Genomic DNA, 25,134 nt, shown 5'->3' on the forward strand with positions numbered 1-25,134 from the left:
GCTTCAAGTCGCTACTGATGACGCTGCTTCCGGCATCAGTTTTTGGTGTCTCTCTTCGTCTGATGCCTACCCTTTGACCTGTTCAGCAAGGGAGGCTCTGCCAGTAGCTACGCTACCGCTGGTATAGCTCTCATGGTCCTTGGCATTCTCAAACCCCCTCACTACGATAAGGTGGAGACACCAACGAGGGGATAATGAAATATAATTATTTACTTATTTAGATGCATACTTCAAAGCCCAAATGCCAGTTATAAACTAAGCGCGAGCGAAGAACGAAACAAACACACAAAACGAATAAAAAATGACAAATCTTATGTTGTAGACAATAATAAGAATTCAATAATAGCAATCACGCCAGTCATTATGGGGCGAAGGAAAAATGTATGTACGTACTTATTGAATATAATTAACATTTTAAAATTAAAAATGTGCCGTTATAAAATGTGACCAAGGGAAACACTTTTGGTTCAAAATAGGGCAACATCTCTGCAAACATTTGCAGTAGTAGTAGTAGCAGTGGCAGTAGCAATAGTAGTAGTGGTGGTGACAGTAGTAGTAGTAGTAGTGGTAGTAGCAATAGTAGTAGTGGTGGCAGTAGTAGTAGTAATGGCAGTAGTAGTAGTAGTAGCAGTGGCAGTAGCAATAGTAGTAGTGGTGGTGACAGTAGTAGTAGTAGTAGTGGTAGTAGCAATAGTAGTAGTGGTGGCAGTAGTAGTAGTAATGGCAGCAGTAGTAGTAGTAGTAGTGGCAGTAGCAATAGTAGTAGTAGTGGTGGCAGTAGTAGTAGTAGTGGCAGTAGCAATAGTAGTAGTGGTGGTGGCAGTAGTAGTAGTAATGGCAGTAGTAGTAGTAGTAATGGCAGTAGTAGTAGTAGTAGTAGTAGTAGTAGTAGCAGTAGTAGTAGTAGTAGTAGTAAAGCAGCAGCAGTAGTAGTAGTAGTAGTAGTAGTAGCGGAAATGTCTCTGGTATAATGACAAAGGTATTCCAAAAAATATATTAAGACCCGAAGATCAGCACCGATAATGTTGAAGCCAGCAAGTGAGCACGGTTCTGAGCCAACTCAGTTAAGTACCAATTGACTCAACACGATGCAGCATATAATATTTAAAAACCTAACTAGCCTATCGATATGGAACTAGCACTGTGCTAACAAACTCCGAAGATAGATGCCTTAATACTGCTATTCTACTCTGTCCTCTTCCAGTTCCATCAGCGTATACCATTCTTGTTACCAGCGTCCGTTCCTTGTCTGTTATCAGACAGCTTCTGTTAGTTCTGTCCGTGTAATGTACAGAAGCGAGGATAGTTCCTACAGGAAGCCTCAGTATGAAAGCTTCTGTTTCGATTTGGTTGCTTCCGTTTATCACAAACCAGTGCTGGTTCCTACATGCTTCAACCACTGGTACAGAATGGGAATTTCATTGATGTTATTCGATAGACCTAGAACAGTCAAGCCAAAGGTGAACGCCATTAGTTCAGGAGTAAGAGACAGAAAAAATCGTTGGAGAACAGATTCGAGGATTAGAAGGGTGATGTTCATGAGTTAGGTTCAGGATTCCAGCTTCTGCTGAGAAAGAGGATCACCAGAAGTCAAGTGGAAGGGGGGGGGGAGAAGAGTGATGGCATTGGCTCGTAAGAGGTGAAAGAGAGAGACAGAGGCACAGAGTTTGATGTCATGTTTGGAAAGTATCAACTATCATGAATGGAGTATTCTCGGATCGAATTCCGAATCGGAACCTAACCTTAAAATGATCAGTTTGAATTCCGAAAAGCAAGTAGGTGTGCTTATTATTTCTGTGAATCACAGCATGAGGATAAGAGCGAGACGTATTGATTTAATTGTCTTGGCATTCTTTTTTTTTTCCTTGGCACTACAGCCCCAGTGGGCCTAGGCCTACCTCCATGAACTTCTCCGTTCACTTCGGTTTTTCTAGATCTTACACATCCGGTAGGACTCCTTGGGCGGTTGATCAGCTCGTCACCTGTACACAGACACAGGAAAACGCACACACACAAACTAAACATCCATGTCCTGAGTGGGATTCGAACCAACGATCCCGGTTTCCAAGCGAGCGAAGACAGTGTATGGCATTCTTTACAACTGTATTTTTATTTACTTTTATTTTATTTTCCTATTCTCTTTGCTCATTTATATATACATGTTGTCACATGAATTAGTGACTAGACGGAGTTTGAATTGGATGATTGGATTTGTTAACACCTTATACAGTCAATTCGTATTTGCAAGCAATACAGCGCTATCTCTGATTTACACAATGTACAGTTCATGGTTACACACGCTTAAGGCTGGGGCCACCCGAGCGCACAAAATACGTCCGTTGTAATGAACGTACTTTATGACGGACGTTGCTGAGGACACCACACAGTTGCAGAATGCGGTACGTAGTTCTTTTGTCGGCAATGGAGCCAGACGAAAGCGTAGCATTCGCCTCTCTTGTTTATTTTTACAACGGACGTCACGACGTTCGTTACAACGGACGCATTTTATGCGCTCGTGTGGCCCCAGCTGTACGGTTCTCAGTCCTCCCAAGTCGTATCCTGGTACCGGAATTAAAACAGTCTCACTGTGACTAATCTTCTAATCACAGATTAGGTCTTCACAGGCTGACTTCTACTTCTGCTTCAACAACTGTCTTCCTGTGGCTGTCTCACACCGACAACTGACTCAGTTCTCATTGTTGTACGTCGTTGTACTCCCATTCGCTTACAAGTTCTGAACTCCCAATTCCAATTCTCTAATGCCTGTTGTACTGCGTTATATTTTCATTCTCTTGGTTCTTCTTCTTCCGAGTCTGAGTCTTATGTTACGACCGACTCTCAGACGGCCAGTCTATCTTGGAATAAAGTACTCAAATGGGGCTTACGACCAGATTTTTGTTACTGTCAGACAGATGCAGGTTTGTTGATGTGGGGCGCTCTCTCTGACGAAAGAACGGGCCTGTCGTTTACAATTGCTACTGGTCCTCGCCAGCGCAGTCATTCACGGGCCCGAGTCCCGTGGGACTCGCGACCATATTTTACTGTCTCAGGTTCGAGACGTCTCTTTTCTTCGCCTCCTACGACTCGCAAAGCTACGATGGAGCTATTCGACCCCGCCTCCACACAGGATTCTTCTTCTTTCTTCCTTATATAATCGCTGCACGAGCCACGCATCACAGAAAACACAGCTCCCCCCTATTGTTGTAAGGACGTGTTACTACTCAATTGTCTAGCAAAGATTCTCGGCGCTAACTACATAGAAAACACCTCTTCTGTATTTTTGGCTTCATGTATCGCCCACTGCATAGCAACGGTCGACGCGCAGATCACAGAAAACAACGCTCCTGTATTGCTGGCTGCGTGTAAGTTGAGGTCGTTGCCTAGTAATGGTCATGTGCGTCACAAATACAGTAACTTGCACTTCTGTCATGCAACATTTTATTAGTTTTCACTCACATATAGTATTATAGTAGCCTTCACTGTCATCGTATGACATTTCAGCGCCCTCCACAATCGTCTGACGGAATTTCAGCTCCTTCCATTCTCATACAGCGTTTCAGAGCCCCTCGCTTTCACCATATGGAATTTCAGCGCCGTACGCTATCTTCATACTCAATTTCAGCGCCCTCCACTATCATTATGCTCAATTTCAGCGCCCTCCACTATCATTATGCTCAATTTCAGCACCCTCCACTATCATCATACACAATTTCAGCCTTATCCACTATCATCATACACAATTTCAACACCCCTCGCTTTCTTCATACACAATTTCAGCGCCCTCCGCTATCATCATCATGTACAATTTCAGCGCCTTTCGCTGTCATCTTGCAGAATTTCAGCGCTCCTTACTCTCATCATATAGCATTTCAGCAACCCTCTGTCATCAGGCAGCATTTAACGCCCTCCACAGTCACCAGGTAACTTTCTAAGGTCCCGTACTAAATGGTGCAGTGCACTTACTTCAAACGTTAATACCCGGGATATTATGTATAAGAGCATACAATTATTTTTCCTGTTAGCAGAGATGTTAATCAGTCATAACCTCTTCAAAATTACATACACGTACGCTATGAAAACAATAAGTGAAACTTTATTACTTATTTAGAAATTTAGTAGATGTTGGAAATCTAGATTCTGGAAAGCATTGGGGTGAATAATTTTGAGTTATTGCTCCATATTCCATATTCATTTTAGGTTGAAGGCGCAGTATAAGAAGGGTAGTTAACTAACTATGGTAATGACTTAGGTAATTAATTCAGTGGCTAACTTCCACCGCACTCCTACACCATGCGTCTTGACTTTAAGTTTCACGACTGATAACCACCTCAAACATATGAACTGTTCTCTGTGCTTTAGCAAACCCATGAATCCACTCAACTTAAGGTGCCTTCTTCTGGACAAAGACGGGACCTCCATCTCCAAGTACGTTTCCTGACGGAACATGTCCGAGTCCAAGTCACATTGCGACTGACAGTCAGTCAGTCAGTCAGTCAGTCAGTAAGTCTTGCTGTCGAGTTCCATCTGGGGCTGATTACAAGATATTTATTAGTTTGGCATTTACGGTCTTGTTTTTGTGGGGGCGCCCTCTCTGACGAGAAGACGGATCTGCCTTTTGTATGTGCTGCTGGCCCTTGCCAGTGCAGTCTTTCTCGGATCTGAGTCCCATGGGACTCGAGACCATATTTTACTGTCTCAGATTTGAGACTTCCCTTTTTGTCGCCTCCCACGACTCGCAGGGTCACGGTGGAGGTATTCGACCCCACCTCCACACGGGGAACATGAAATTGTACTAGTGCATTTTATAGACTGGTTTGGAAACATGTGATTACCATTTCGTTTAAATAAATAAACCTCGTCGATTTTCCGATTAAATTAAACGTGATTGGAAATGTGTGTTTTACTTTGAAGTGCATAAGCTTTACAAATACTTCCATGCCTGCTATTAATATGATGTGACATGATTACGTGGTCCGCTGCTACACAACGGCTGGGTAAACACCTTTCCGCGACAGCGGATGCGCACGCAACACAGTCAACGACATAGCTGGAATAGGTGTTTTCTTTTCTGTCCGTGTCGAAGTTATATACTGAGAGCCAGCAGCAGTTAGAAACAAGTACATGTCTAGGAGGGAATAAAAATATTGGAGACTGAAGACAGGAATGACTGTGCTGGTGAAGTCAGCAGTAATTTAATGGAACGACCAGCGGGAATTGGAGCAATGGGTTAGGTGCGGTCAGTCGACCGCCGACAAGGACGCGAAAAAAAAAATCAGGGGACATTCACTGAAATCCGTTACCCAGTAACGACTAGTGAAGACTGTAAAAGAATGAGTCTTAGAGACTCCTGTAGTGAGAAGAAGAGGGCGTGAATGAGTAACAGCATTATACAGTAATTACTTGTACGAGTAGTTACGGTTCATAAGTGTTCAGTGAATCCTGTTAACAGTCCAAACCCTAACTAGTCACTAACACGTGACAATACCGTTATTATTATGATTATTACTGGTGTCTCCACCTTATCGTGGTGAGGGGTTTGAGTATGCCAAGAACCCTGAGCGCTATACCAGCGGTAGCGTAGCTACTGGCAGGGCCTCCCTTGCTGGACAGGTCAAAGGGTAGGCATCAGACGAAGAGGGACTCCAAAAACCAAAAACTGATGCCGGAAGCAGCGTCATCAGCAGCGACTTGAAGCACAGAGCAAATGATGCTCGAGATGGTTCAAGTTCGTATAGCAACAGGCGTGACCAGAGTGGTTTGAACGGCTGTTGTACTGCGATGTGGAAAGCAAATGGAAAAACTATCACATTATCACTTTTCCTGGATAGTCTCTTTGATCTTAGGATTTCGAGTAAAGTAAGAGTTAATATGAACTTCTATGAAATGAAATTAATTTCACCTGACAAATCTTGACGAGTGCCACTGAATGTCAATTTTTCTTTGGATCCGTAACAATGCATACGTCGACGAACAACATGAATGGACGAAAAGTAAACTTCTATTATTCTTCCATTACAGTACGGAAGTAAAAATATGTTACAAATATAATTTCGAAACATGATGCGTTAATTTCAACAACTTATGTGGTTAGGTTTATCATTTTATTGTTGTATTTGATCGGTGAACGAATCATAATATTAAAGGCGATTTTTTCCGCGGGATGAGAAGCAACCAGTGGGCAGATGATAGAAAGATGGGTTAATGTGAGTTTCTATGGTGGGAATTAAACTCAATTTAGAAGCGTCTCTTGACGGCCTCTTCATATCCATTACTGCGTACCATTACTTTTTTCTTTCTAGGCCTCTTAAATTTATATGGCACAATATTTATGAACCTGGGTATCACTGTTCTTATGTTTATGGGGTGACTGTTAATTAACATAAATATTACCGAATTAGATCCGGTCTAGAAAACCGAGATTAACGGCCGTGGGGATTCGTTGCGCTGACCACGTGACACCCTCTATCCAGAAAAGTCGGCACTAACTTCGCCGACAAGAAGCGGTTACTCGGTTGGTATATATCGCTTGTGGACTACAGGCCACGGAGTCAGTCGTTACTGAATTAGAATGTGCACAGTCAAATATGGTATAATTATATTTTTAAAAAGGATATCAAAGTGTTGTTAGTGAATAAAGTATCTTTATTCGTTAAATATAAAATATTTTGCACAAAAGTTATAGGCCTTTATTAAAATGTTATGGTCCGTAGAAAATATGTATACTATGAGCCTTTTTTTGAGTAGCTCTGAAACCAGTTCGTTTAATCAGTTAAATTTTAACGTCTGGACCAAAAGACTTTTCATTTGATAGGTTGACCGCGTGGGGAGACGGAAGTAATGCAACTAGCTGATGATTATGATTCTGCTTTCGTTTTAATTTAAAGTAAATTTACTCTCTGAAATATTCTGTTCCCCTTACCAGCTCATGATGACCGTTTTCTCCGTACTGGCCCGTATTATACGTGTAGGAGTACTTCATTTTTATACTTGTGTAGGAAAGGTATAATTTTCTGTATGCCTCCTTTGGTTTATAACATTAGTATTCATATATTTTATTAAACATTACATTACGCGGTAGCGTAGTTGGTTGAGGAGCTATGCTACAAGCCGGTAGGTCGCGGGTTCAAGGCCCGATGAGGTCATTGGATGTTTTCAATTGACCTAATCCTTCCAGCCGCACTATGGCCCTGGTGTTCACTCAGCCTCTAACAGAAATGAGTACCAGGAATTAATTAAATAATTTTCCTGGGGAGTAAAGCGTGGCCGGCGCGTAAGGCTGACAACCTTACCGTCTTACAATCCTACGGGCCTACACAGCCTGTTACAGCTTTACTTTACGTTTTACATAACTCAGACTCTTATTGAAATGATGGTTAAGTCTTCTGTATATCTTTTAAAACTATGTATTAGGTTTTAAATTACTTATCAAGTTGTTTATCCTCTCTTTTGGGGAGTTCCGTTTGTAGGGTGCCCATATACTTTGCGTTATTTTTAAATTAATAATGGTTATAAGTAGATCGAGTTATGAGGGCGCCGACTGGGTAAGTCTAGCGCGGGATAAACTCGAGTGGTATGCTCTTGTGTAAACAGTAATAAATCTTTGTGTTCTGTAAAGTCGTGGAGTTTCTTGACCAGCTGAATGGTTATCAGTTTCTAAAAACATGACTGTTCCGAGGAGTTAGTTGATTATAAGTAGATTAGTACATAATTTAAATTGGGTCCAGTACGTGGACCTTCCAGTGTATGTGAATTATGAAAATTCTGCGCGTTGCTCAGCGAGTTAACGTGCATCCCGTCTAATAAGCCGGTAATGGTGTCCGCGCTGGATAAAGTAGGATATCGCTAGAGAGAGATGTCAGGGGACAGGGGAATTTATGTAAGGTCGACGCTGGGTGAAGTCCAAGGGCTCGCAGGCAGGCCTTGTAAAGTGTCCTGCTGCACACAAAATGGAATTTCCAGTCCCGTCCGCTGAGTCAGAGGAATCAGTCACCATTTCCCTCAACAGATTTCGGATATTTGGGACAGCAGTGTCTTGGCAAGGAAATTGAGCATAAATAACCGGATGTTGTGCCCAAATTTTCTTTAAGGTAAGTTAGGTCCTTGTCACAATGGCATGGCGCGTCCTTAGGTTGCGGATGGAGGAGACGCCCTCATGATGTGGAAGGCAGCTGCGAATATACTGAATAAGCGGTCGCGGACAGCCGACAAGGGATGTTCCTCCACCTTGGGGGTTGGGCGGGGGCTAACAACTCCTCACCGTAATAAATAAGCTTGTTACGAAAGATCACAAAAGCCTCGGACCTGGACGGAAAAAAGCACGAATTGGGTAGAAGAGGAATGCATATAGATTATTGGTGAGAAATCCAGAAGGAAAGAGACCGCTGGGAAGACCAAGACATAGATTGATGGACAATATTAAAATGGGTTTTAGAGAGATAGGATGGGATTGTATGGATTGGATTGGATTGATCTGTGTCAGGATATGGATAAACAGAGGTCTCTTGTGAATACGGTAATATACCAGAAGGACTCAGCTCCATGAGTGAGTAAGTGAGTAGTTAGGTATTTGGTCAGTTAATTTGTTATGTAGAATGTTAATTACTCAGCCGTATACAGTATGTACAAGACCCTAAATAAAGATGTGCTCCAGTGGAATAAATATAGACTTTCATTCCAGTTGCGTTTCTTCTACTTTAGAAACATACCGCACAGATTCTGATATTTACTTATTAAAATACAGAATCACGCTGCATATATCATGATGATAAGTCGGAAGTTTCTCACCGTTCTGCTTTGCGAAGTATCGGGAAATATCCATTTAAAGTTGTAGATCTTCTGTGAACTGATATCTTTTTTTTTAGAAATTATTCATTGTCAGAGAAAATTTCTGAAATTCATACTGAATTTACATCTGAAAGCAGAGTTGTACAGGACCGAAAAGAAGTAAAATTAAATTGCTTTGACAACTTTTAAGCGAGACTCCAAAAACTGACCCTTTGGTTAGTTTCGGAGATATACAAACGACATACAGACCTTCCTATTATACGTTCATATGCTCTTCTTGCAAAGGACACATGAATGGCGTAAACATGAATGCGAATTTTATTCTAGAAACTTGACAGGCATGATCTTGCTCAGAATTCTACTTTAAATAAGGGAAATCCAATGTACAGTAACATGGAGGTAGTGCGTGTGAAAGTTACTGGATATTCCATCGAGCCATTTCCTTCATCAGTCAAGACCAAACGGTCCATACGTCAATGCCAGCAGGATAGACAGACAGACAGACTGTGAGAGAGCCGTAGATGCCGCTGACTGCAGTACCTTCTGCCCCTACATCAAAAGGCAATCACTTCGAAACCCTCAAGGTAGCAACCCTTACTCTGTATTTACAGTGCTCTACCACTCAGATAACTTCTGACAGACACATGACAGCCTGAACGCTACCTTGATGTATTGATCCCCAAGGTACAGTGGTAGTAAGGGTTTAGTGAATTTCATGGGCTCCGCCACTGGCGAGTGATTACTGCTGGCAGGTAGATGATGAAATTTTCGGGCTTGCTGAAGATGGTACGGCGTATCGGTCCGCAAGGATGGCTCAGCCTATCCAGAGTTCTCTTCATTTTCGCTAGTAGTAACACTGGTGAAAAAAAGTGGCATGTCTAAAACTCATTTTCCTTGTCATCTGGTTTTCGACCAACTGTTAGTTTCTCAAGCAGAACTCGGCTCTGTGGAGTTAGTTGATTTGTTTAGGTCGGTTCACAGGTACTTTCTTGTTTCCAGCCTTCTGAAAATAATGGAGGAAATATAATTTCGTTAATTGAATCACACTCAAAAGTTTGCATACGTTTGCCTTACATATTTAAAATACCTGGCTAAAATATTGTACAGAATTCTGTGTTTTCGAGTTGAACTGAACTTCTCACATACCGTAAGCCGATTTAATTAACTTCTATGCACGAGCTTTGTTTTAAGTATTTAACAGCTTTTGTGGGGAACTAGTAATTAAACGTTTATCGAACTGACAAATTCAACTGTTAATAACAGTATTGTGTTCCATACTTTGAAAGCCGCGCCGGTTGAGTTTTAATGAAATGATGACATCTACTGTAGGTACTTAAATTAACGAGTACGTGTATATGTTGTAATTACCCAATAGTGTACTATATGTATGTGCCGATCACAGTGGCCGCGCGGTCTAGGGCATGAACTGTCTTCGCTCTCTCGAACGTTGGGATCGTAGACTCGAATCCAACTCGAGGAATGAGTGTGTGTGTAGGTAGAGACCTTGCTACGGGCTAATCCCCCACCCAAAGAATCCTACTATGTGTGTAAAAAAGATTATGAAATTGAAGAAGAGACCAGGGCCAAACAAAGGACTGTAGAGTCATTGTTCAATAAAATGAATGAAAAATATATGTATATAGTTACAATATTTAAGTCATTCTGTTGTAATATCTCGATTATAACACGAACACTTAATGGTATTTAAACACAAATTAATATTAAAATTTTGGTCTTGTGGGTTGTAACATCTTGTATTTTTGCAGATGGTTAGTAACTTTTTGGAGGAACCTACTGCTTCCTTCTACAGTGACTTGTTGACTATATCTACCTTGAAGATAAAGTTAGTAGGTTTCTGCTACACGTTTGTGACCACCCACCGTTCTACATGGTGTCCCAAAAAGCTCAAGTTTTGTAAAAATAATTTATTCTAAGTCATGTGTCTTCGCTAACAACATCAGCAGTTAGTCTATATGTATCGATGTGAAGTTTTAATAGTTAAATAGTGAACTGGGCATTTCACGTATGCTACAAGCATCGAGATTTGTCTAACCATAGTAAAAATCCAGTAATCAAACAAATAAAAGCTAGTGAAGGATTAAATATAATAGTCACATGAAATGAAAGGATGAAGCGAAGAATTGCTTTTATTTTGTTTGTTTCGTTGATTGGTTGTTTAGCGACATGTCACTAACTACATAAGCTATATAAATTAAAATGAGAGGGTAATTATGAACGATAACCTAAGACGGTAATGACAGGCCTCATCCTTTGTCTGTTTAGGATACTATTTATGTATTTGCCCTGAAAAGCTAATAATTCCTAGCATAGCTGATTTGAACGGAATTCAAAGTTTTCCGAAGCGCGGACAGTAACCACAACACTACCAGAAGTGGCCGCAGTACAAGGGACTTAGTCCCACCCCACTAGCAATAAAAACACAACACTGCGAAGACTTCCTTGGTTGAAGAATAATCCTTCAGTGGAAGATAAATATTAGCGTCTTGTTGTATCCCCATTTTGTTGGAAACTGGGCCATATCTGTCTCGAGCATGTGCCACTTTATGGCCCAGATGGGACTGCAGTATACGCAGTTAAGATGGCAGTGTCCGTGCACTGAGTCCTCTTCATGCGTCTTCGGTTACATCACTTCAGAATTTCGGCTTCATGAACTGCTTTTCTCAGTAAGATTTGAGGTTTTCACGGCGGGGACTATGAAGAAAGCAGTCTTCTGTGATGTTGCGCCGTATAGATATTGTGTTAACCGACATTTCGGAGGAAAGTATCGCCTCCATCTTCAGGGTAGAAGAAAAAATCTGCGAGCGAGAAACCAGCGTGACCAGTTAGCACCTGCTTACGCACCTGCTCCTCCGAAACGTCGGCTAATACAATATATATATATATCAACTTTTCTCAGCTTTCGATACGTATTTACAGTTTCCATATTTTAATTTAAAGGTGCCTCCACTTCTAGATTACAATATCCTTACATATCGAGCAATCGTGCGTAGTGGCATAATGATTGATTGCTGTGCTTCTGCATTTGGGAGGACGCTCTTTCAACTCTCACCCCTGAGACTGATGTCCTAAATGAAAAATTTATTTGTATCCATCAGTCCTCTCATGAAATACGCAGTTCGCTAAAATACATCATGACTGCTACCTCTCACATTCTTACCTTTCCATTAATCCTAACCGTTTATTTTCTTATTCAATGCTATACGGACATTACTTATTACGTATTTACCCAGGCTTCGTTACTGCAAATTCTGAGACAGCAGCGCTGATGATGTGCGAAATCTGTATTCAGCTTTCCGTTTGACCGCGGTACCTGCAGCGATGTAGGTGAAATGTTATAAATCCTAAACATGACTACTGAGTTTTTATGAAATAATGTTCTGCATGTCTACAGTTAACTAATGTGGCGACCGTGTGAAACTTCAAGTTATATCTGACAAAGATAACAGGATGATAATATACAGAGTGTCCCAGGAGGAAAGGACAATGTTCTCGGAAGTCATAGTATCAGTCAAAATGCATTAATGTTGAAGGTGGAATTTTTCGAAAATTGATTACACTAGGTAAACTGTACCAACTTTTCCACTTGAACAATAAATACCGGTATTAGAAACAATATATACTATCTCTTTATCATCAACAATTTTGGAACTGCACAGTGAAATAGCTATATCTCAGAAACTGTTCGGAACAGGTCACATGTTCATATACAACTTTTTGCTTAGAATGACCGATGCTATGACCTCTCAGATTATTGACCTTTCCTCCTGAGGCACCATGTATACTAGTTTAAACTATGCATACAAACGGATCAAATAGTTTTTTCCCACTCGCTCCCACTTTGGAGCATAGGGCTGATTTCTCAGTTTCATGATCATTTTACAGACTGTAGTACTCCTTGGACGGGTGATCAGCTCGTCGCAAGGCCTCTATCTAAACACAGGACAATACAAACACAGAATAAACGCGTACACACACCAAACAACCATGCCTTGTATGGGATTCGAACCAACGATCCCTGCTTCCGAGCGAGCGAAGACAATACATGCCCCAGACCGCTCGGCTGCCATGACAGGCGATCAACTAATTAGTATCTATTAACTCATGGTTCTTGCTAGCCTCATCATATATACTGATGCAATATGAACTTCAGTGTAAATCGGAGAGTTGTAGCTTATGGGATATAACACCGTGTAATCCGTTGAAAGTTAACTTCTGACTGACTGCACGGCATTATATCCCATAAGATACAGCTCTTCATAACCACCAATGTGGGAAAATCAAACCCATCATTGTAAACCCTTTGCAGAGACTATTATGGTGGTTATTGTGTATGTGCTGCAGACGAGTCCTGACGGTAACACGACGACAAGTACGGTAACATTTGTGCCCACCATGGAAGACAGCGGGAAGATCCTGACATGCCGAGCCAACACTCCACTTATTGACGAGAGTACCCTGGAGGATGGCTGGAAACTCAACATCCACCGTGAGTACATGAAGTTTTTCTATTCCGAATCAAGCAGGACATAAGGATTAGTGCTGGAGAGATTAATACTGATAACAGACGTCTTTTTGGTACGCTGTGTCCTACCCTCCTCTCCGTGTTATTCTACGTAATCACGCACTTATTGAAAGCAACGTGACAATACAAAGATGTTGGGTTTCATATAGCGTTCAATAAATTTCCTCTGTTACCGACTCCAATGATTGTTTATCATAGCACTGACAGACCTCGACCTTTGTCACTGATTTCTAAGATAAAATCAATATAGATACGTTCCAGTTCAAGGATAACCTATCTTCTGAAGATGGGAACAGAGCAGATACCTGAAACATCATATACAGACTATATTTTCACGATTTTAGTGACCATAGACGGAATTTTGGATTGGTGATTGGATTTATTGGACTCTTGCTTACAGCGCATGACTACACTCTTTACAGTTCACTACTACACACACTGGTGTCCGCAGTCACTTCTTCACTGTCGTTGCCTGGTAGCGGTTTTCCATGGCGGACGTTTCTCTTACTCTGGGTTCCCGAACTCTCCCTGGCCTCAGCTGCAAGCTTCTAACAGCAACAGCACACAACAACTGAACCGTAACAGTTCTCTAACTAACTCATAATTTAAAGTCAAAGTACGAGTACGTTACGACCGACGGTCAGACGGCCAGTCGGCCAGTCTGTCTCGGTGTCAAGTACATATCTGGGGCCAAAGACCAAATTTTTATTACTCCTTCCCACCGTTACTGTGTTGTTCCCTTCGTGTCTGTTGGGGTGACCACGTGATCACAACTGAACCATTGCCTAACAACGGCCATTGTTTGCAGAACAATTGCCTAGCAACGAGCCATCACAATTCTGCCTTGAGCAAATATTCCACAATATTAAATACGTCACAGAAAATTAACAACCTTTACCATACAGGAAAAAAAAAACTCAGTGATTTTAGTCCGTAAGCGAACTATACCGACCGAGCGACCGCCGCTTGTCGGCGAAGTTTAGTGCCAAATTTTGCGGACAGAAGGTATCGCGTGGTCAGCGTAACGAATCCCCACGGCCGTTAATTTCGGTTTTCTAGACCGGAGACGCTATTTCCTCGAAATAGCTCCTCAGTTATCATCACGAGGCTGAGTGGACCCCGTTACAGACCCACTATTTAATTACACGTAATTAACCATTACCACAAAGCAGTGTAATCTTAATGGCAATGATGATTGTACTGTAACAAAATTAAATACACACACACATCTCGCCCAATATTTCTAATCGTGTCCGTAATAATATGGGTCATAGGAATCACACTTCGATGGATGAGAGCGTGAATATACTCACACTATTCCACTCAGTTTATATATCATGATTAGATATAGTGAAGTGTTAGCTTCACTCTGCCTCTGTTTTTACCTCGAGAGAAAGCGTGCCTGACAGATAAAACACTTTATGTGCGGTTTAAATGTCCGTAGATCATTTCTAAATGCGATGGGGTTTTTTCCGTCGAATTGCATTATACGACATCCAAAAATATAGCAATATTTTAGTCTCCACCGTAAGAACCGCAGTCTCACACACAGTTTTAGTTACAGAGAGATTCAGTTGTTTCAATTTGACGGATATGTTTGCCGGTTCTTCCGACTGAGACGCTGGCAGCACTAGTTTCCAAAATGGCGTCTTATCGTTTTGTGTTCTTGTGTATTTTTCAACTGTGACAAATGTTGAAAGGGAACTACATATGAATCACCAAATAGACTCTTCTAGAATTTCTTATTAGAATCGTCAGTTCCATCTGCAAGGGAAGAAGAGCAACTCCCTGACTAATGGAGGACACGTTCCACGACCACTTCGTTCAACCGATCTCACTTTCTTGAATTCTTTCTTTACTGTTTTCTGTTTATAGAAGGGGGTTGATTAGTATTAGGGTGTGTGGAGTCACAGATGGACCAATTCACAATACAAGAAAGTGTATTTTCAGTATGCAGCCTACTTTATAACCTATTTTGATAGTTTTTTATGGTTTTTATTTAAAGAACATATCTTCTTCTGATTATCCGCCTGATTAATCAGAACAGCGACAATTTATTACCACTACGTAAATTGGAATTGGTGTTCTTCGGCCCTGAACATCGCGTTACTCAGAACAGACAAACAGTAGGTAATTAAACTGCCAGAATGTTGTCAGTGTTGTGAGTTTAAATTAATTTTGAAGCAATAAAAATATCAGTACTCTTGAAATATCTCTCCATTTTGTTCATTATTTAATAATTCATATATGCATATATAAACGTTAAATCTTAGTAGGAAATGCGAATTCTCACTTCGTAATCTTATATCTAGGAAAGTAGAAATTTTCTCTCTAGAAGTAAGAATATAAATATAAAATTAAATTAAATATTTCATCTTTCAAAATGCATAGATTTTTGGCAGCTTTCTAAATTGAATCTTTTTAAACTCTCTGCTACAATTCAGAGTCTTGGAGATTCAGATACGTACACTTAATTGTGCTGAATGTTATTTCAAGATGTTCTCATTATTTTAAATTAATAACATAAATATATAAAGAAATTAATACATACTGTCACTCGACTGAAATGTTCAGTGGAATATACATACAGTTAAATAAAATGCAGCTAATTATGCAGCCAATCCTAGGCTCGAAAATATTAATGAATTCTGAAATACCAGTGAAATTTAAATAGAGACAGCACCAGAGATTTCTTTCGTTGGTAGATCAAATTCCCCTAAAACTCTTATTAATATTGATTAATTATATCTCTATTTTCTCATTACCACGTTACCTTCCATTCCTCTAGAAGGATCTTCACAAACGTTGTCTATTCGTAAAAGTTGGTACAGTTTGTCCCAAATATTAATCAGAGCCTGTGTTTCAAATAACTTTCACTTGAAAAAACAGGAATACACAGAAGCGTTATATCATCTGGAATATAAGGTCGTGTAGTCTGTTGAAAGTAACCCGACGTTTCAGAAGAACATCGCTTCGATCTTCAGGCTCTACTTGCCACTTGCCTTCGAGTTGACTTCTCGCTTGGCTTAGTCTTCGACACCGAAGATGAAAGCTACGTGTTCTTCTGAAACATCGGTTGACTATCAACGGACTGGATGGCGTTATGTATCAGAAGATAGGACTCTTCATAACCACCGCTGTGAGAACCTCAATCCTACGCAGTCCTTCTGTCCGTAACGACTGAAAGGTTTACATATAGGTCCTTAATTGGGATTGGAAGGTTTAACCCACCACTGTTACTATTGTGACTCCTATGCTTTCCGGAAGAGGGGTAAGGTGGTTGTATAGGTCAGTTGTCCGTACATTCTCTGAATCTGCAGACTCCAAAATTTTCTCGGCTAGGTTGCGCTGTGAATTCTCCCTGCTTGGAGAGGACAGTAACCCGCATTGCTGGGCCCACGCCGCAGCTCCCTGGGCTCAGGGGTCGCCTGCCCCCACCGCGCCACTCACTGCTGTAGGAAATCGATTGTACTGACGTCACATGCATGGTGCTGCCTCCTGTGTACTGGAAGCCACAAGTCTGGGCTGTCTAATTACACTTGGCCACATGGAAAAGAAACGGGGAAAACAAGGGAATTCCGTCTCTGTTCTTTGTTTGTGGAGAGAACAGCGCCTGGTGGCCCACAGCTCTAGTATACGGATTGCATTCAGAATGTCCAGATCTACCGTAGGACATTTACTGCTCACCATCTTCCGTCGCCTTTTCTCTTAGCGCTTTATGAAAACTGAATAGTATTGTCAAAAATGTGTCATTGCTTCTTTCTTTAAAATCCATACTATCCTACAGTTGAATTCTGTATAATGCTTCAAAGACAAATAATTGACACATTTGAATCTTCCTTTGGCATCAGCCCGCCACGAAGTACAAACTAATTGTTAAATTATATAAGAGCATATGGAGTGGCACGAGGTAGCGTGATAGTAGCTAGCCACCTGCTCACGCTGGTTCCTCACTCGCGGATTTTTCTACCCTGAAAATGGACGCGATACGTTCCTCCGAAACGTCAGTTCGCACAAGATCTACACGGCGCCACATCCCAGAAGACGGCATTGTTTAAAATAAACTTATTGACTGCAAAGATTGGATGATTAAAATTGCTTAACAAATAGTGAAGGCCTTGAAACAATTTTTTTCTCCGTAATTCAAGTGGACAGTGATGAGACTATTCTAACGGTTCATAATTTACAACGGTCATTCGTAATCACTGGATTCTTTGGTAACGAATGTTGGTAAATCTCGAACGGTAGAGGTTTGTTTCTGGCTAAACTTATGCTTCTAAAAAGGGTTAGTGCTCTCAATGGCCGCATGCGCCACGCAGGCCGAAGGTTGGCTATAACCACCATCGTCTGCCTGCAACTACCAAAAAAAAAAAAAAAACTTCTATGTATGTTTACACACGCTGGAATTCTGGTACTGGAAGAACGTAAATAAGATAAAATATCTCCCATTTCCTCTCAAATGACTGTTTAGTTTTATTTCTGTCCGGGTTCAATGGTTGTTATTGGTTAAAAGCAAGCGAATGGGAGAAATAAAGCTATAATTCTCTCCTTGAAGTTTTCTTTATATATGCCTTATAGTTGATCCACACACAAACAGAGTGCATCCAGTTTTCTAGGTCTACACGTTCTTCAGAACTAGCAAAACCAGCAGCAGCTTTTATTTCCCCTAATTTGCATTCAGCACTGAACAAAATAATTTACCTCTGGGGGGATGTAGCTGTTTCCTGCATACAGTTAGATCTACTTGTAATGTTCATTAAATTTCAACAATACAAGTAACTTATTTTATTTTTTGAACCTGATATCCAAGTACTCTTATGTAACTGTTTTGTTCAGCTATGGAAGATCTCTAATTTTGCCTCAAAGGACAACGAAGTTCGAAGATGAAGTGCATAAACATTGACAGAGTATATATTATTTTAATACAACTGGCCCTCCACATCTCTACAAATTAACATTTAGCGATCATAGTGGCCGCGCAGTCTAAGGCAAGACCAGTCTTTGCCAGCACGAAAACTGAGGTAGTGAGTTCGAATCCCATTCGATGCATGGATGTCTCTGTGCGTTTATTCTATATTTGTGTGTAAGTAGCGGCCTTGCAACGGATTGATCCCCCGCCCAAGGATTCCTATCGACTGCGTATAGAATTAAGAAACTGAAAAAGCGGTAAAGTTCTAAAGAGCTATAGAGCCATAGAAAGAGAGAGAGAGAAAATCACGCTTGATGAAATAATTTAATTGCCTATAAACTTCCATTACCTTTTCATTTCTCCTCCCATCTGTTATTATTTTCATGAAAATATTCTACACTTAAAGGTAAAACATAGCCCCTTACCATTCGTACCTATTATGTGACATGAACACTAACTGTTATGGGGTTTTGCGATTTTTAGGAATTCTGTGCAACCGTGCTGTGCGAAATGAACTGCCTTAGTGGTTGGCCGACTGATCGGTTAAAGTTATGCAGGTTTAACGGTAATGTATCTTTGCGGAGAATGTCAAATAGCGTATTCAGATACATAGAACAAGGTCCATGCTTATACATCTTTGTAATCACTACTGTAGTCAAGAAATTCCTCGATTTTAAACCCGCAGATTTATCACCATTCTCATAAAATCCTGCCATTTGACAGTGAAATGAGCCAGTCTTTCTCATTCTATTTCCCCGATGATCCACTTTAAAATTGTACTCGACTGTATGCCGGGAAAGGACAGTCGGTATAGCGACTGGCTACGGGCCGGACGATCGCGGGGTTGGATTTCGAGTCCCGGTAAGGTCAAGAATTTTCTCCACAGCGTCCAGACTAGTACAGGGCCCCACCCAGCCTCCTATCCAATAGGTACCGGGATTAAGCGGCCAGGACCTGAAGCTGACTACTCACCTTAAACTAGTGCCGAGGTCAAGAAAACCTGGATCTATACATCCACTCCTCCATACGTCTTCATGGCGTAGTGCTTAATTAGTTAAGCACAGGAACAACTTTACTTTTACCTTTACCCGACTGTACGGCTAGAATTGTAAAGTGATCTCTTGCCTTGAGGTTTGTCGCTAAAATTGTGCTGTATAAACACTACCATGCCTCACACGCGCAACATGACTCACCCGTCCTCCCAATGGCAACCGTACGACGGACTAGGTTAGCCTATGTGTGAAGCTCATGTCTGGTTTTCGGAATCTCTACCACGACACCGGGCACACTGACTGAAGTGTTTCGTGGTTTCTCTCTGGGAAGTTCCGAGATAGGACCTCGACTAGGCAATGACCACTTCCTACTAAAACTTTCCAGTTCTTCTATATTTCGGCGCGCTATGTAGGTTTGATGCCGAAAGCCTCCTTAAATAACACACGAACGAAATCTGTAAGGGATATTTTGGATATGATGGGGAGGAGGCGTAGTTTGCGTGAAGGAACTGTTGCGTCATTTGACAAAGGGAGTGACTATAATTGTTACACAGGGAGTTGGATACGGAAACCTATCCGTCCCTTACCATATGTGACATAGCGGAGTGAATCTTACTGTGTATTGCGTGTGCCCCCTGTCTATTAAAAATATGAACGTATTTAAAAGGTACCTATTTATTGAAATTAATTATGATATTTTATAATAATAACGTAACAATGAATGACAAATTTCTTACTTTTTCTTCAGTATTTATCACACTCTGTACTCTTCTATTTTTTCAGTGGTTCCTTCCTCTTTTCGTTTTCTTTTCCGTTATTCATTTTTTCACCTTTCATTCGCAACAGAAGCTATTTTTGTAAGTCGTGAACTCTATACGTGAGTCCCATATATAAAAATTAATTACGCTTATCGTGTTAATGAACTTTAAAACTCTAATTAGTGTTTCTGAAAGCATTTATGCGTCTCCTAAAAGTATAATATTCTATTAATTATATTTATTGTAAAGCTATAAATGACAAAAGCATTAATTCAATCCTGTCTCTCTTGTGAGTTAAAAAAACAGTCTGCAGCTATTGTTGAAGTTATAGTTTCACTCCACGAACCCCTTTCACGTCCTCCGATTTTGTGCGTCTCTTTTTAAAAGGAATAAAGAAAATACACACGGAACAATAAGGGCATTTCCACAAGGTTGCTTCTTTGGGAACAATTCTAAGCTTTATTTTCAACGCTTCCGTCATTTTCTATGCGTATTTTTATTTCTCTTTCCTCCTTAGTCTCTTTTTTTTTCATTTTCGTTCTGTTCTCTTTCGTCCATCATCGTGTAAAACTTGGATTAAAAAGTTGGTTCTTCATTCATTTCCACAAGATGGAATAGGAAGGAAAGCGCAGTGGCAAGACAGCACCAACTTGCTTCTTAATTATCTTTCGCCTAGCTGTGATGATGCAAACGCCTGAGGCCCATTTCGTAGATTGCAACAGTCGCTCTCAAAAGCAGACAGTCACAGTCTGATTTAACATCGAGACGCTCTAAGCTTATTATTCACGTACTTCTGCTTTGCGTTTGGGACTTGAGGTTCAAGCGTTGCTTCAAGGTAAGAAGTTTATTTTCGGAAGAATTAATGAAGGTCAGGACTCCTCTTTGTCGTATTCTCATCCCTTTATAGGTTATCATCATCTTCTTATCTTGTATTTAACCACAGAAACAATCCAACGCACCGAATTTTGCTGCTAAATGGTTGGAACTCCTGTCTCGTTTTCTGGATGATCACTATTTCACTCGCAACCTAGAGGCTAGCTTAGTTAATTTCTTGGGGTGGGGTGAGACTGAGATCACTTGGTACGTCGACCACTAATTGGCCTGCTGTACCAGTCACGGATGATAGATGATGATGATGAATGTGGAGTAGTAGGTGGAATGAGAATTGGCAGGGGAAACTGAAGTACTCAGAGAAAACCTACCACAGTGCCACTTTGTTCGCTACAAATCCCATATGACCTTATCTGGGCTCGAAACCGGCTCGCCGCGGTGAGAAGCCGGCGAATAACCGCCTGAGCTATGGTGCCTAGAGGCTAGCTGGCCAATGATTTTCGCATTTTTTCTTGATCCCTCTATGCAAATACTGCCATTATGTGGTTGTGTTAAAGTACGATACAATTGCTTCCTCAAGCTTCCCAGTTCATCGTTCAAAATCAGTGTTTTACTTTACACCTTGTACATTGTGTAGCTGAAAGAGCGTTGTTTAAGAAATAAACATATTGTGAGCAACGTGCTATATGACTGGAGACCACAGACCACTGATACATAATGAAGATTTACTTACTCATGGAGTTGAGCCCTTCTTGAGAAGCCGCCAGTTCTACAGCTACTCAAGAACTTCCCAGCATTTTATGGAACCCGAAGGTTCATTACCGTGTTCACAAGAGCCATCCACTGGTCCCTATCCTGAGCCAGTTCAATCCAATCCATTCCATCCCATCCTATCCCTCTAAGATCCATTTTAATATTGCCCGCCCACCTACGCCTTGGTCTTCCCAGTGGTCTCTTTCCTTCTGGCTTTCCCACCAATATCCTATGTGCATTCCTCTTCGCCCCCATTTGTGCTACATGCCCTGCCCACCTCATCCTCCTTCACTTGATCATTCTAATTATACTTGGAGAAGAGTATAAATTATGAAGTTTCTCATTACGCAGTTTTCTCCAAAATCCTGTCACTTCATCTCTCTTCGGTCCAAATATTCTAGTCAACACCCTGTTCTCAAAAACCCTCACTCTGTGTTCCTCCCTTAATGTCAGAGACCAAGTTTCACACCCATATAGAACCACAGGCAAGATTATAGTTCTGTATATTCTAATTTTTATATTTTTTGAAAGCAGACAAGAAGACAAAAGTTTCTGGACTGAATGGTAGCAAGTGTTACCCGAGTTCAATCTCCTCTTAATTTACTCCTGAATCAGGTTTTGATTTGTTACCATCGTTCCCAAAAGTTTGTATAATTTACCATTTAAATTTTCTGTAGAGCGAGCGTTCTCTGTACGTATGGGTTCACAAATTTATGACCGCCCCTCGACATGATATACGTGCAACAGCGCTCTTTTCATCGGCTTATGAAGTAGAAATTATAGCGTCTGGTACTAATAGACAACAGCCTATATTTTCCTACGATCTGCTATCGTGGTACATTTTAAACTGGTCCTACTTGCAAGTTTTCCGATAACCTTGTATTAAGTCTCTTCGGCATAGAGTGATACTCGATTTTACACAAAACCATATCTGTAGTCCCTACGGCTGAAATAGGTCTCGTGAGTTGTAAATTTTATGACGATAACTGATAAACTGTTTCACTGATGCTTGTTCAGTCCGAACAGACGGTAGACTAAGAGCATATTCGAAATTCTACAGGATGAAGGTGTCAGGGTCTTAATGTTACAGTTCTAGAGTCGATCATGCGCAGATTTGACAGCTGTGTGCTGAGACGTGGAACACATCCTGATGGGAGTGTATAAAAGGGCCTATGGGCCTTCACGGCCTTTTACAGGGATAGTTTTACCTTTACATTTACCTTTTAATATTACAAAGTATGGTGAATAGCTAACGACGTTACTTTTATGTTCTATAAGTGCATAATGTGTTAACCCAGCAAAGAAGAGATGGTGCGGATTTCATGAAAGAAAAAGTGTAATTTCTATACTCCTGGATTTCAGAGTAAATAGTAATCCTGAAGGAAGGTATATTATTTCACTGTTATGTAACAAATGTTGAAGTGTTCGTATTGTGGTCTTCGGGGTTGTGACACCGTGTAGTCTTTTAAGCAGATAGAAACGTCTTCGACCGTAAGATAGAGATAGAGATAACCCTCTCCCCGAAATGTTAATAACCACTTATTAGGTAACACGATATTAAAATTTCGAATCTTTTATGATAGTAAAACTGATTTATTTTAAAATTAAATTAAAGCAGACACTACGGAACTTTGCAGTTAATAAATTCGGTTTCAAATATGAAATTCTGGTTTGTTTAACTGAGGTTTAAAATCTGAATTTATGTGTTTTATGATTCCTTTAAAAGGGATGCGTGTAAATGTTTAATTCTTCAAGTGTGTCCATAGAACCTTGGAAGTTCCCCCCCCCCTTGGCACTACAGCCCCAGTGGGCCTAGGCCTACTTCCATGAACTTCTCCTTTCACTTCGGTTTTTCTAGATCTTACACATTCGGTAGGACTCCTTGGGCGGGTGATCAGCTCGTCGCGAGGCCTCTATCTGTACACAAACACAGAAAAACGCACACACAAACTAAAAATCCATGCCCTGAGTGGGATTCGAACCCACGATCCCGGTATCCAAGCGAGCGAAGACAGTACATGCCTTAGACCGCTCGGCTACCGTGACCGGCTGGAAGTTCTTTAACCCCTTAAAATTTCGTCATATGGCATGCAGCCCAGTTTAACAAAGTATCTAAATTATGTGTTTCTCTGTTTACAATCTTATGTGTATGAAATTTAGGGCCGTAGCTTATAAGAATGTCTTTTAACGAACGAGATTGGAATGCCTGTAAGAGAGAAACGTGGTTAAGGAAAATGGAACCGACAAAAATCTGAGAGCGAGTGTAGCGTTACTGACGTCAGAAAGTCACCCAAAACAACGAGGCCGGATGTCGCTTAACTTTATCATATTTATGCAAACATTCTACAGCGCATCTACTCGGCACCCAGTCGAACTCTTTCTACTATACTTTCTAAACACGTTGACTTAGTTTTACCGAACTTATAGCCAGTATATTGTGCAAACAGAACCTTGCACCGAGAGACAGATATAGTAAGGGCATAGACAAGAAGTGCCGGTCACTGTAGCCGAGCGGTCTAAAGCATGTACTGACTCCGCTCGTTCAGAAGCAGGGATCATGGGTTCAAATCCCACACAAGGCATGAATGTTTGATATGTGTATGTGTTTATTCTGTGCTCATGTTGTCCTGTGTTTAGGTAGAAGCCTTGTGGCAAGCTGATCACTCGTCAAAATGAAAAAAAAAAAGCAACCTCGACACCGTAGGGTATAAGAGGAACGGATTCAGTAAAGTAAAAAATAGGCAAGAAGGGAATAAATAGGCCAAATCCTAGAAAAAGTTGATTAATTTGGTACGGAGATATAGTGAGAAACCAAAATTATATAAATGAAAATGTTTCGAACAGATTAACCTCGGGGAATGCTGGCTACCATTTACTTCAGAATATTTTAATATTCCCGTTTTGCATAATTAAAATTATTCCAGATTTTAAATTTACATGCTGTTGCCTGTGGGTGCGAATCGTATTCTATCTCACCGATAGGATAAACGTACGGGTGTGTTGAACAACAGCGCATCAAAATGAACATTTCGGACTGTGATGCAGGAAATTACAAGAAGGTGAAGATAATTTCATAATAAGAAACTTCATATTTTGTTTCACTCATCGGATATTTTTATAGAAGGGATGAGACGAGATGACGTAAAAATCGATGAAAATTTTATTCGAAAAATCTAAATGAAAGAGACCTCCTAGAGACCTCGACGTAGATAATTTTTTTTCTCTCCTCTTGTTCCCACTTTGGAGTACAGGGCTGATTTCTCAGTTTCTTGATCATTTTACATGCGGTAAAGTCGCAGTAGCCGAGCGGTCTAAGGCATGTACTGTCTTCGCTCGCTTGGAAACCGGGATCGTGGGTTCGAATCCCACTCAGGACATGGATGTTTAGTTTGTGTGTGTGCGTTTTTCTGTGTTTATGTACAGGTAGAGGCCTCGCGACGAGCTGATCACCCACCCAAGGAGTCCTACCGAATGTGTAAGATCTAGAAAAACCGAAGTGAACGCAGAAGTTCATGGAGGTAGGCCTAGGCCCACTGGGGCTGTCGTGCCAAGGAAAAAAAAAAA

General features: G+C 40.9%; 1 protein-coding gene across 2 annotated transcripts in view; it reads left to right on the top strand.

Moving 5' to 3' along the window:
• Positions 1–25,134, top strand: part of LOC111868699 (hemicentin-1) — a 336,801-nt gene that overhangs the window by 247,638 nt on the left and 64,029 nt on the right. For both annotated transcript variants that reach the window (XM_023859591.2, XM_023859592.2), the window contains exon 4: positions 13,147–13,291. In XM_023859591.2, coding sequence (XP_023715359.1) covers positions 13,147–13,291 — 145 coding nt within the window. The remainder of the gene's footprint in view (positions 1–13,146; positions 13,292–25,134) is intronic.

This window comes from Cryptotermes secundus, unplaced genomic scaffold, assembly GCF_002891405.2.
Source record: "Cryptotermes secundus unplaced genomic scaffold, Csec_1.0 scaffold1184, whole genome shotgun sequence".
NCBI lineage: Eukaryota > Metazoa > Arthropoda > Insecta > Blattodea > Kalotermitidae > Cryptotermes > Cryptotermes secundus.